The sequence below is a fragment of the Chiloscyllium plagiosum genome, chromosome 3 (genome assembly GCF_004010195.1).
Source record: "Chiloscyllium plagiosum isolate BGI_BamShark_2017 chromosome 3, ASM401019v2, whole genome shotgun sequence".
Lineage (NCBI taxonomy): Eukaryota > Metazoa > Chordata > Chondrichthyes > Orectolobiformes > Hemiscylliidae > Chiloscyllium > Chiloscyllium plagiosum.
Genome location: NC_057712.1, coordinates 118,491,587 through 118,505,452, shown reverse-complemented (window position 1 = coordinate 118,505,452; position 13,866 = coordinate 118,491,587). Strand labels below are relative to the sequence as shown.

The window sequence follows — 13,866 nt, the reverse complement described above, 5'->3', positions numbered from 1 at the left end:
GCAGGTTAGGAAGGCGGTGCTGGATTTGATGGATTTGACTGAGACAGGGTGATGGGGAGGGGAAATGAGGAAACTGGTGAAATCCGAGTTCATCCCTTGTGGTTGGAGGGTTCCTAGCCGGAAGATGAGGCGTTCTTGCGGAGCGTTTCAGGGAACACCTCTGGGACACCCGGACCAACCAATCCAACCACCCTGTAGCTCAACATTTCAATTCCCCCTCCGACTCCACCAAGGATATGCAGGTCTTTGGACTCCTCCATCGTCAGACCACAGCGAAATGACGGTTGGAGGTGGAACGCCTCATCTTCCGGCTAGGAACCCTCCAACCACAAGGGGTGAACTCGGATTTCACCAGTTTCCTCATTTCCCCTCCCCCCAGCCTGTCTCAGTCAAATCCATCAAATTCAGCACCGCCTTCCTAACCTGAGATCTTCTTCCCGACCTCTCCGCCCCCACCCCAGTCTGACCTATCACCCTCACCTTGACCTTTTTCCACCTATCACATTTCCGACGCCCCTCCCCCAAGTCCCTCCTCTCTACCTTTTATCTTAGCCTGCTGGACAAACTTTCCTCATTCCTGAAGAAGGGCTTATGCCTGAAACGTCGATTCTCCTGTTCCATAGTGAAGGAGGAGTTTGGTATGCTTTCCTTTATTGGTCAGAGTATTGAGTACATGATTTGGGAGGTCATTTTGAGGCTGTACAGGACATTTGTTAGGCACTGTTGGAATTTTGCATGCAATTCTGGTCTCCTTCCTATTGGAAAGATGTGAAACTTGAAAGGGTTCAGAAAAGATTTAAGGATGTTGCCAGGGTTGGAGGATTTGAGCTATAGGGAGAGCTTGAACAGGCTGGGGATGTTTTCACTGGAGGCGGAGGGGTGACCTTATAGAGGTTTACAAAATTATGAGGGGCATAGATAGGATAAATAGACAAAGTCTTTTCCCTGGGGTCGGGGAGTCCAGAACTAGAGGGCATAGGTTTAGGGTGAGAGGGGAAGATATAAAAGAGACCTAAGGGACACCGTTTTCATGCAGAGGGTAGTACGTGTATGGAATGAGCTGCCAGAGGATGTGGAGGAGGCTGGAACAATTGCAACATTTAAGAGGCATTTGGATGGGTATATGAATAGGAAGGGTTTGGAGGGATATGGGCCGGGTGCTGGCAGGTGGGACTAGATTGGGTTGGGATATCTGGTCGGTATGGACAGGCTGGACCGAAGGGTCTGTTTCCATGCTGTACATCTCTATGACTCTAAATAAAAAAAATCACTTCAAAAAAAAAAAAGTGGCTCATGGAGGGTATTTGTACACAATTCAGGAGGCTCTAACATTGCTGTTTTTTTAAAAAAAAGTACATGGTACGAGACACTCAGCTTTTGTCTTATACTTCATTTAAACTTAAGGTCCCCATTTCACCATAAAACATGTTTGTATAAATTTAGAGCATCTGAAATGAGAAAAACAGGTCAAAAGAGAAGGTTTGAGTAAATCATACCATCAGTTCTCTATTTTACGGAATTAAGCTGTGTGAGGCAGTTTCAAAAAATCTAAATTAAAAATAATTGGTTGACTTTACCCCTGTAATTCTCAAGACTCCTTCGACAGCTGCAAAAACCAGGTACAGTGCTCCCAAACCAATTACTCTGTGCATTACTGTGCCCAATCGAGGTCTGTATAAGTGATACAATAGTTAAAGAGATGCACTTCAAATATATTTCCTTTTAACAATGAACTGTTTCGGTCATTGAGGAAAATGCGAAGGCCATTTAGTCTTTTAAAAAAAAGATCAGCCACCATTCAACATCATGGTTGTTCAGCAATCCTCTTGTCCATGTGTCTTAGCAGTTTTAGCTAACATCAGTCAATAGATCAGTTGTCAATTTAAAAACTGATATAATTAATTACCATATGAGGAAGAGTCAAACATTCATGACCCACTCCATAGGAACAGGAGTTGGCCATTCAGCGCCTCAAGCCTATTCTGCCTTTTAATAAGATCATAGCTGATCTGTGCCCTAACTTCACATACATGCTTTTAAAGAAGTGTTTCACTTACTGACTGGTCTGGTTCTAATATTTTGACTATATCACTAACCTGGACTCTGAAAGAAGCATAAATAATTTCTCCCCATCTACCAGATTTGTTCCCCTTAGTATCTTGAAACTTTTCATCAAATCATTGCTTAAACTTTATAAATTCCAGGAAATACAATGCTCGTTTGTTTAGTCATACCTCGTAACCTAACCCTTGCAGTAAATTTATACCGACTTCTCTCCTATCCACTTAAATTGAAACTCATTTGGGTAAATACTTACTTAACTATTCCATATCCCAAGCTTACAATAATCACAAGGAGCCGAGCCAATGTCCTTTTCATTGCAGAAATAAGCTCCGCAAAAATTAGAAGACCTTGCACTGTAGGGAAAAACAAACCCATTAGGTGCCTCCGAAACAGTTTAAGTACAGTAAATTAGATTAGATTACTTACAGTGTAGAAACAGGCCCTTCGGCCCAACAAGTCCACACCAACCCACCAAAGCACAACCCACCCATACCCCTACCCTAACACTACGGGCAATTCACCTGACCTGCACATCTTTGGACTGTGGGAGGAAACCGGAGCACCCGGAGGAAACCCACACAGACACGGGGAGAACGTGCAAACTCCACACAGTCAGTCGCCTGAGGCGGGAATTGAACCCAGGTCTCCAGCGCTGTGAGGCAGCAGTGCTAATCACTGTGCCACCGTGCCGCCCATTAAAAACAAGGAAGTGGAAGGATGTTACTAAGAGGTCAGGTTCACCTTTACAAATAAGAGAAGAAAAGCAGAAGCATTGCCAGAGATGCATTCACACACTGCCAAATTAAGCAAACTCCCAGGAGCATATCATCAGCTTACTACGTTGAGGTCCAAAACTCTTCAAACTAAAGAACACCAATTTCTTTCTTCATCAGCAAGTTTTTAATAAACTTATCCAGTTTGCTGGACTTTGTTTGACTTTTAACACTATTTTTGAGGCCATTGAAGGACTTCAAAAAGCTTAAAATAAAACACAGAACTGAAGATACCGAGATCTGAAACAAACAAAAATAGAAATTTCTGGAGAAATTCAACAGATCTGGTAGTATCTATGAAACGAAAGCAGAGTTAACATTTTAAGTCCAGTTCTGAAGAGTCATGATCTCAAAGCATTAACTGCTTTTCTCCACAGATGCTGCCAGATCTGCTGAGTTTCTCCAACACTTTGTTTTTGTTTGTGACTTTAAAATGTTTTCTTGTTTGAATTCATCTTTTACAGACACAACAGAAAGTAAATGAAATTTCAATAGGGAGAAAATAAAGAATGTGCATATCATGACAACCAGCTCTAATAAGTGATGAACATATTTTGACAGTGACCCAATATTCTTACATCACCTCAATGAACCTTTAATAGCATATGGAGTACACAGGAAGATTTATTTTTACACAAAATCAATTCTATGATTCCCCAAAGGAAAGTGGCATTTCATTTACATCAGTTTAGATATTCAAAATCATATTTTCAATTTTCCTTGCAAAAAGACCTATCAGCTAATATTTATTCACATCATCATTTTGCACACATACTATTGATGAAACAGGATACAGCAAATAGCATTAATGCAATTATATCAGTTTTCCTCAAGAAGGGAAGAAACTTAATGGAGTGAATTCTAGGATCTTGCATCTATATTGACAGAAGCACTGAAAATTATCTGCAAAGACAGCAATCTAAGAAACTTGATGCACCATTTAATTCAAATTGCTCTCCAGCCAGATTGTATGACCTAGTCAAGATGGTGAATAAGAAAACAATATCAAGACTTAGGTCACTTTCAAACTGACTATGAACATACGTGTACTTTAGCTTGTAAGATGCATGCACATCTAATTAATGACTTCTCTAGTGTAAAGATCAGAATCAAAACAGATCGAGTCCTAAGCTATTTCATTTCTAGAAAAAGTGTTGAATGCTTGAACCTGTGTGTGTCACATTTAATGTATTAATCAATGTCACTCAATGATTGAGCAGAGCAAGAATTAAACATACCAGATACCCCACGGGTATTAGTGTTCTGATATTCTGCATAGAAAACAGCTTTTTCCAGCATCCCAAGAAAAATAACTCCAGCTATCCAAAACTGGATTCTCAATAAGTCTTTCCAGTAACACGCAGACCAGAACAACCACAAGATGCCATAAATTATGTATAGGATGCACATCACCATATAAAACTGTAAGAAGAACAAATACACAATATTTGAAACAATATTCAAAATTAGTGCAAATGACCAAACATAAAATACAAAATTTAGATCCAGAACAACAGATCATAAATACACACAGGGAGAATTTAAACAACAACTTCTCTCGACACCAAAATGGTCTGACAGGACCATTTGCTTGGTCTGAAATGTGATAGTACTGTAACTTTAATAGGGATTTGTTTTGTGCTGTTTCACTTGCAGAGAGGTGTTTCCACTGCTGCCGGAATGTCTGCTTCAAAAGCAGTGGGTAAACAGCTTTGAGCTCCCTGAATGTGCTTTGTCAATTACAAAAAAAAGCATAAGTGGTTGGAGTCAGGCTCACACAGTCTCATGGTTTCAGTTTTGTTTTCAGTTGAAGTTGAAGTTTTTGGAGTTGTAAGTGATAAATACAGTTCTCTCTCGCTCGCGCTCTCTGCTTTTGGGAAAAGCTTGGACTCTCATGCTACTGTTAGATTGTTTCTTTCAGGGTTTCCTTCTCCTGGATTGGAAATAGCTCATGGGAAAATCTGTTTTGCTGAATTGCATTTGTCAAGGGTATGTAAATAGGATACTGCTATATTGGAACAGTTGATGACTAATACAGGTACAAAATCTTTTATCCGAAATCAAAAAGCTCCAAAATCTTTTTCATGGAGTGTGGTGTGTCATTTTGGCATGCAAACAGGTGACTCAACTCCACATCCACTCGAACCAGGTCACTCAGATGTGACATCGCGGCACGGCCCAGCACTGGCAGGCGTCAATTGTGTCTCATTGTTTGTACTATTCACACATGCGTTTGCTGTTTGGTAAACTTTTTTTATTTCACTGTGAAAATGTTATTTATTCCAAAATCAGAAAAATTTCAAATTCCGTAAAACAACTGGCCCCAAGGATTTTGGATAAAGGATTGTGTACCTATTATTTAACTGAGTATTTCAAGCAAGTTCAAGTTATGCAAATTCCTCTTTTTCTGTATTTTAAATGTGTTTTGCTTAAAGCCTAGTCGTGGACCAAGCAAATTACATCTGGAACACAGTGCCTTACACTTGCCTTTAAATAAAAGTTAGGCTATTTCCTTGATATATTTTGAGGGGATTTGGTCTGATCCACAAAGATGACAGTGAGAATTGGCAGGCCATAACGAGCAGAGTGTTGAGAGCTCAGACATTTAATTTCTACATCAGTGACTTAGAGAAAGAGATAGAGTATGCATTCTGGTTTGGTGAAGGTACAAACCTGGGTGGAAATGTGAGCTGTGAGGATGCAGACAGCCAAAAGAACAGGTTAAGTGAGTGGACAAAAGATGACAGATGGAGTAATTAGGTGGGGAGGGTTAGCTAATTCACCATCTCTAGTCCACGTCATAGATGTAAAAAAGCAGAATTTTTAAAAGGAATCAAATGTGTATTTGTTAAAATACACAGACTTGGATGTGCTCAGGTAAGGATTACAAAGAAATGAGAATGCATATACGGAACATAATAAGAAAGGCATGTCGGCCACGACCACAAGGGAACTGGAGTACATGAATAAATAAGTCTTTCTACAACTGTATGTGGATTTAGTGGGAATACATTTGGAATTGTGTGCACAGGTTTGGTCTCTATATTTAAGAAAAAATATATATCTATACTGAAGGCGATAGGTGTGAAGGCTCATCAGATTAATTTCTCGGGTGAAACAGTTGGCCTATGATGAGAATCTGTCTGACTTGGACGCATCATTTCTGGAGTTCAGAAGAACCTCATTGAAACATAAAAGATTCTAGACAGGTTTCATGGTGCAGACAGAATTTGTTCCCACCAACAGGAGAATTTAAAATACCCATTATCTTAGGGTAAGCACACAAATCATTTAGGGCTGCACTGGGAGAAGTTTCTTCATATAGTGGCTCAGTGGTTAGCACTGCTGCCTCACAGCACCAGGGACCCAGGTTCAATTCCCACCTCAGGCAACTGTCTGTGTGGAGTTTGCACATTCTCCACATGTCTGCGTGGGTTTCCTCCGGGTGCTCCGGTTTCTGCCCACAGTCCAAAGATGTGCAGGTTAGGTGAATTGGCCATGCTAAATTGCTCATAGTGTTAGGTGTATTAGTCAAAGGTGAACATAGGGGAATGGGTCTGGGTGGTTGCTCTTCGGAGGGTCGGTGTGGACTTGTTGGGCCGAAGGGCCTGTTTCCACACTGTAGGGAATCTAATCTAAAAGGGGTAAATCTTTGAATTCTTTATCCCACAGGATTTTGGGATGTTTTCTTGTTAAGGCAGGGACAGATACACTTTGGTCTATTGAGGAATCAAGAAGCATGGGGAACAGACAGGTTAGTGAAGTTGAAGCCCAAGATTAACAAGGATAATACTGAATGATTCCATGCACTCTTGCCGCATGGTAACTATTATAAGTTTGATTTGGAGTTGCCGGTGTTGGACTGGGGTGTACAAAGTTAAAAATCACAACACCAGGTTATAGTCCAACAAATTTAATTCAGAGCGCTGCTCCTTCATCAGGTGTCTGTGGAGTACACAATTGTAAGACACAGAATTTATAGCAAAAGTTTACAGTGTGATGTAATTGAAATTATACATTAAAAAGTACCTTGATTGTTTGTTAAGTCTCTCATCGGTTAGAATGACCAGGCAAACATGCGGACTGCAGATGCTGGAGATCAGAGTCAAGATTAGAGTGGTGCTGGAAAAGCACAGCAGGTCAGGGAGCATCCGAGGAGCAGGAAAATCAATGTTTCGTACAAAAGCCGTTCATCAGGAATGGAATGACCAGGTTAGTTTCACTTCTTTTATATGTAAATCACATTCTTTTATATGTAAATCACATTCTAACAGATGAGACACTTAACAATCAAGGTATTTTTCAATGTACAATTTCAGCTACATCACACTGTAAAATGTTGCTATAAATACTCCACAACCACCTGATGAAGGAGCAGTGCTCCGAAAGCTAGTGTTTGCAATTGGACTATAACCTGGTGTTGTGTGATTTTTAACATTATAAGTTTGAATTGTGTGACAAATAAATAACAGCTGGATTCACAAGGGATTGGAACACTTAAAATTGTTTAATACAAGCAAACAATAACCAAAAAAAATCAGACGTAATTATTTTAAAAACGGAGAATAGATATGTCATACTTACAACCATCAGTGGAAATTCAGTTGCTGAGATATATCCATGTGAACCTTGCATTAACACTCGCACTGCAAAGATACTTCAATTGATTATGAAATTCTGAATGAGTAAGATTATTTGAAACTAATGAAGTCTAACTTCCGGCTAAAATTCTTTTCTAAGTAAAAGATCACATTTCAGAACTAGATCATTGGAACTACAGCACAGGAAACCATTCAATTCATCATGAATATTTCAGTCCCAACTCGGATTTCATTTTAGTATATTTCAGATAACTCCGTTAACTTTGTTGAAATCATTTAATGATCAGCTAGCTTCTCAAATAGAAAAAAAAAACCAACAGGGCACATCAACATCTGCAACTCACTCAGCCAAGAAATGAATTCACATATTTAGAAACTGGAATTTATACAGCAGCTTTTATTTTCTCAGGACATCCCAAAGCATTGCATGTCAATTTATACTTCAAGTGTAGTTTCTACTGTAATGGAGTTGCATTGGATCAGAATGCTTATGCTGCACTGTTGGAAGCTATTTTGTTACAGGAATCAAGAGCTGAGAAGAGGCCTTATGCAACCTATACTCTTATGCATATAGATTTGTCACAGTGAAATTGCAACAATCTATTAAAAAATTTAAAGCAGGATACTTGAAAAAATCCTAATTTCATTGGGCAGAGTCAACATGGTTTTGTGAAAAAGAAATTGTGCTCAGCTAACAAAGAACAAAAAGGAAAAAAGGGAACATGCGGATTTGGTTTACTTTGATTTCCAAAGGGCATTTGGTGAGCTGCCATATCAAAGCTAACCATACAAAATAACCACTCATGGTGGAAGAGGCAACATGTTAGAATAAAGATTAATTATCTAATAGGAAGCAGAGAGTTAGGATAAATGCACTTTTTCCAGATTCATAATTAATGTAATATATATGAATGTATATGTAATATCAATGAATTGGATGTAGGACAATGCATGGCTATTAAATTTGATGATGACAGGAAGATAGGCAAGAAAGGAAATTGTCAAGAGGCAGTACAGTATCTATAAAGGCATATAACTTAGTGAATGGATAAAAATTTGAGAAATGACGTATAATATGAACAAATTCATATTTTCCTACTTTGGCAAGAAAAACAGAAAAGCTGTGTGTTATTTTAATAGATACAGATTGAAGAACTTGGAGACACAAATAATTTGGGTGCCCTAGTGGGTGAATAGAACATTGTTTATTGCGAAGGGAATTAAACAAAAATAGAGAGACTATGCTTCCATTATGGAAGGCACTGGTGAGAATCTTTCTATATTGTGTATAGTGCTGATTGCCTTATTTAAAGGAGGATAGAAGTCCACTGAAAGTAGTTCAGAGAAGGTTTACTGGACTAGTATCTGAATGGGCAGATTGCCTTATGCTAGGCTTTTGTGTGGTGGGGGTTTAATTAACTCAGTTGGCTGGATGGCAGCTTTGCAATGCAGAGTGAAGCCAACAGCCTGGAGTCAATTCCCGCACCAGCTGAGGTTACCATGAAGGTCCCATCTCATCTCACCCATCCCAGGTATGGACTATTCAGCCACCGCAGAAGCCTCCCACCCCCTCCTCTCAGGAATGGAAGGTCATCCTTGAGGACGAGGACGAGGACGAGGAGAAGCTTAGGTTAAACTCACTACCAATCACCTTCCTCTCTAATTAGAGAGCAGCCCTACAGACCTCTGGGACTTAGATGAGCAACAGGCAACTTGACTGAAACATCCAAGGTCTAGAGGAGGCTTGACAGATATGGTAAAGATGCTTATCCTTGGAGAATCGAGACTAGGGGTAATTGCTCAAAAATAAGGCGTTGTCCACTTAAGACAGAAATGAGGGGAGCTTTTCTCTCAGAAAAATGCAATGTGTTTGTCATTGAAATTCTCTCCCTCAAAAAGGTGTCAGGAAGTGGAATACTTGAACATAATGGTGTCTGTATTAGATATTTTTGTTAAGGAATACTGTGAAATGTTACCGGGGTTGGTGGAAATGTGGAGTGATCAGATTAGCCATGATCCTACTGGAATTTACAAGAATGAGAAATTACTACAGTCAAATGCAAGATTTCAAGGATAATAGACAGTAACTTCTGAGAGGATGCAGCTCTTTGTAAGAGAAACTAGAAGGGGCATAACTTAAGAACAAGAGATTCTGTTTTTTTAAGACTGAGTTTTGGATAACTAATCAGAGGGATCTTTTTCCCTCAGAAGGCAGAGATGGCCACGTCATTGAATTTTTGCAAGACCAAGTTAAATGAATTTTAAATAGTCAACAGCGTCAAGGGTTATGGTAGATAGAAAGTGTAGCTGAGACCACATCTCGATCAGCCATGATCTTCCAGAATAGTAGTTTTAAAGGTTCAAATAATTCATTCCTTCTCCAAATCCTATGTACCTATTTATTTGTTTTCAAGATTACTTGATTCGTAAATTTATGGCTCATAAAAGTCAAAAACATTTGGTTTAATTTTAATTTTGGGGTTGGTAAGCTCAATTGGCTTGATGGCAGCTTTGCCTTTTTATTGAACAAGTCCTGTTTTTGTCACAAAAATAAATAACTTTGTGATTGGTTGATAGATTATATGAATAAAAGACCCAATATAAATAAACTATATAAATGAATATATAGATTAGTGGGAAAATAGTTAATTTATTTTGTGATGAATGGATGGAACGAGTGGGTGGGAGGAGGAGTGGAAAAGGAGAGGAGGTGGAACGGGGAGGGAGAGAATGAAAATGCACTCCTCCAATCTCGGTCATGGCAATTCTTTATTGTCATATTATGTACCTATAATGTACAGCTATGATCAAGTAAACACATGAATTTGATTTTTTAAATAAAAGCTTACCCATTCCCTTTTTATGTATGTGTGGGGATTGAAATTCACCTGTTAAATTCCAGTTGCTTTCAATTCTTTCACCAAGAGATTTGATTGAGACAATAAAAAGATATGGGCCATCTCTCCAGGTTTGCGCTATAACATCACGCTGCAAAATAAAGTGTCTTACTTAACATATAATAAGAGAATCAATCTGCAAATATTTTCAAAGATAATAAGTACAGCTTCATGGGAGCTCAAAACAAAAATCTGATACATTTTGCTTGCTACTGCAATCAAAGGAGGATATGATATTTGTTCATGAGATGTTAGCATTAGCAATACCGAGTTTACGTAAAATTGAAGTAACTTTAACATGGTAATATTCACAAGTAAATTGGTACCTTTTTAATTGAGAGGTCTCTTTTTCGTATTGAATGAAGAGTCTGAAATAAAAAAAATCGTTCTGTTCATTTGCTTTGTTAACTGCTTTCACTCAGTCACAATAACATAATTTGTAACAAGGAAATTACATATTATTGTGTAGATACAGTACACCAAGTGATTATATATTTAAAATTACACTTGACTATGGAAAATAAATTCTTAACTTACAATAAAATCAGATGTTTTTATATCATAATTGACAATTAAAACAGTTTTTAAAAACTGCAATACCTTGTCTTCTTCAGACGCATGGACGTGATCAGTGATCTTGACATCAGAGTTGCTTCCAGTCTTAAAACAACACATTAAAGTTATACACAGGTTTATTCAGATTATAGTTCCTGAATAGAAGATACTGAAGTTACACTTCATCAAAATTTTGCATTTACTTTAAGTCTACAATAACATCAAAATAAAAAAGTCAAATTTGCCTTCACAACAATGACTATGCTGGAGAAGGACATTAAAATAGTGTCAAGTAGAACCGCCATCTGAGAAGTGCCTCAAAATCTTCATCACTAATAACTATCTGGCTATACAACTAAACTTCTCTATTACATAGGAGTCTTTTAAAAATAATTAAAAGAAAAATGCACATTTCCAAAAATTCCCATGACCTCATGAATAAAGGTCAAGACAGCAAGTGTAGTGTTACTACAAACAGCACAATTAATATAATAATTCTGCTCTACAACTACCAAATTAAAATCAACAAATCTATCACATTAATTACTTGGAAAAAATGAGAAGTTACTACCAAATATAGTTGAGAACAATAACGAGCTCCCTGAAACTTTCTGTCTGTATTTTAGGAGTTATAACAGAATGTCATCTGGCTCATATTACAAAAGAATTATGTATTACACTTTCCCACAAATTTATAACAAGGCCAAACATTAATGATTTAACATGGGCTGCAATTAACTGCTCTTGAAGATTAAACATTGAGAAGAGTGAAAGCAACTGTTTAGCCATTTGGCACAACTCTGGATGGGCAAACGCTGCCTTTCATCAATAACTGACAGGTTGGTTGAAAACAGTAGTGGTGGTGGTTGGGATTGGGGTGGTGGGCTACTGTAGTCATATGGTAAGTGTATCAAGAGTTTTTCATGTTTTAGGATATTGAAAATACCTAAATTTATAACTTTAAAAATATTAATTGACCCAACATGGATAGCTTTGAAAGGAAGTTTATTGTGTTGAACATGAAAAGTCAGAAAACAGTCCTTTGATATATAAGCAATACCATTGATTTCAAGTTAATTTTCCAACATTGTTTCAATTCTAGGTTACATGGCAGCTGAAGGAAGGATAAAATTCCACTTGGACAATTACATTAAATTTAGAGGACCATGAGGTGACATTCATTCCTGCTTACTAGCACTGGGTCAAAAAGTATCCTTCTGTGCTACAATTACTCTATGATTACTTCAATTCCTCAGGGGTAGCAGTACACCAGATTGCTTACCAAGCTGCAAGAAAGCTGCACAGCCAGTATTGCTAACAGTCCATGATACCACCTATGCTCAGGGAACCAAGAGGAGCTAGATATTCTAGTACCACAACATAAATAAATGTTATTGTCATTTAGTTATTTTGAGAAGTTTGTTTTTATTGCTGTGGCTTGAGTTTCAACAGCCGGAAATTGCCAAAGTATTTTTAAGGACAAGTTCACAGAAAGTATTTACAATGGTTTCTTAGAGCAAAATGTTGAGTAATGATCCATGGAACAGGCAAATGTTGAATAAGACAGGATTAATGAGCTCAGTAATTGAATCCTCCAAGCAAGGAAGATCATAACAATTATGAATGTTACAGTCTGAAGATGGAAATCTTGAGTTTACAATCAATATCTTAAAACACACTCATGGCAATAATGTTGAGACCATCACGGATTTTCTTATTTTCTTCATTTTTGGTTTGCAAACTGTGTGTAGTCAAAATCAAACTTAGAACAGGAACTTGTTTGTGAAAGAGAACATACAAACTGATATTTGCATATGGTAACTGGCTTCAAAAGATCAATTATTGTTTTAAAACACTGCAGCACTAGGATGTGATACGCTCAAGGACTTCAGCTAATGGATGTTGCATTGGCCAAGAGGAGGCTGGTGGCTGGACAGCTAAATACAGAGAATGTTGAGAAACAAAAAAAAGGGAACAAATTGAACTAGTTTTTGATTGTGTCTTTTGGGCAGAAGGCTGTTTGTTTGGAAACTGCTTGCAAGAAAAGCTGACCTGAGCAAAGAATCCCAATGTATAAGATGAAGTGAATATTGCTCAGAACCTGCTGGAAGCTGTTTGTATTGACCATGATGAAAAGTGCAAAAAGTGTGTTAAAAGTTCAAGTTGGCTACAAAATAAGCAGCACCTAATTATAATACATTAAAAGTACTACCAATTCATTACCATATTTATATTTGGCGTCTGTACCACCACTGGTTTTGGAAGATCATGGCTCATCTGAAAGGTAAAATTTATATATGTTAGACTGGAGGATAGGACTCAATTTAAACAGATAATGTAGTTTAGCACTACGTACATATACTTACATTAAATTTTGGGAAGACTTGAATTTTGTCATTGCAGACAATATTTTCAGTCTTGTGTGCAATGTATTGCCCTTGACTTAATGGGTGAGGTTCAAGACTATTACGAATACCACTGCTAAAATATATGTCATATATTTCCTAATGAAGAGTAAGAAAACTAGAATAGTTACAAATGGAATTATTTGCAAAAAGGTATCAACATTTCACTGACATGCTCTAAAGATTACAATACTTAGACAAGCAGCAGCAGCAAAATATATAAATAAATGGGCCAAAATTAATGTATTTTCGCGAACAATTTGATGAAAGCAGTTTTTCTTTCCCTGATTGTAGTAGGCTGAAGGTATGGATATTTTATAATAATTTGTCAGTTGTAGCTTTTACTAAGGAGTTCAAAATACCTCCACTTTGTGATCCTGACTGGAGCTAGAATTTTAGTTTTATTGCTTGCAGCTAAACTCAGACTTCGTTCTGTAACATCCTTGCAATGCAAAACCAAAATATTATACCAAGACTTAATACTGTAATCTTTCAACAGTGAACATTTGAATAAATAAAACTCTAAAATTTAACAATCCCCTAAATGAAGTACTGCCGAAAATGGGTTTGC

At 37.7% G+C, this 13,866-nt stretch overlaps 1 protein-coding gene across 2 annotated transcripts in view; it reads right to left on the bottom strand.

The window, feature by feature from the left end:
- The window catches only part of tmem87b (transmembrane protein 87B), a 57,263-nt gene that overhangs the window by 19,034 nt on the left and 24,363 nt on the right, over positions 1-13,866 (bottom strand). For both annotated transcript variants that reach the window (XM_043687187.1, XM_043687184.1), the window contains exons 4-12: positions 13,257-13,394; positions 13,114-13,167; positions 10,936-10,995; positions 10,662-10,703; positions 10,327-10,426; positions 7,422-7,483; positions 4,076-4,259; positions 2,318-2,417; positions 1,578-1,671 (exon numbers count right to left, since the gene is read on the bottom strand). In XM_043687187.1, the coding sequence (XP_043543122.1) occupies positions 1,578-1,671; positions 2,318-2,417; positions 4,076-4,259; positions 7,422-7,483; positions 10,327-10,426; positions 10,662-10,703; positions 10,936-10,995; positions 13,114-13,167; positions 13,257-13,394 (834 nt within the window). The remainder of the gene's footprint in view (positions 1-1,577; positions 1,672-2,317; positions 2,418-4,075; positions 4,260-7,421; positions 7,484-10,326; positions 10,427-10,661; positions 10,704-10,935; positions 10,996-13,113; positions 13,168-13,256; positions 13,395-13,866) is intronic.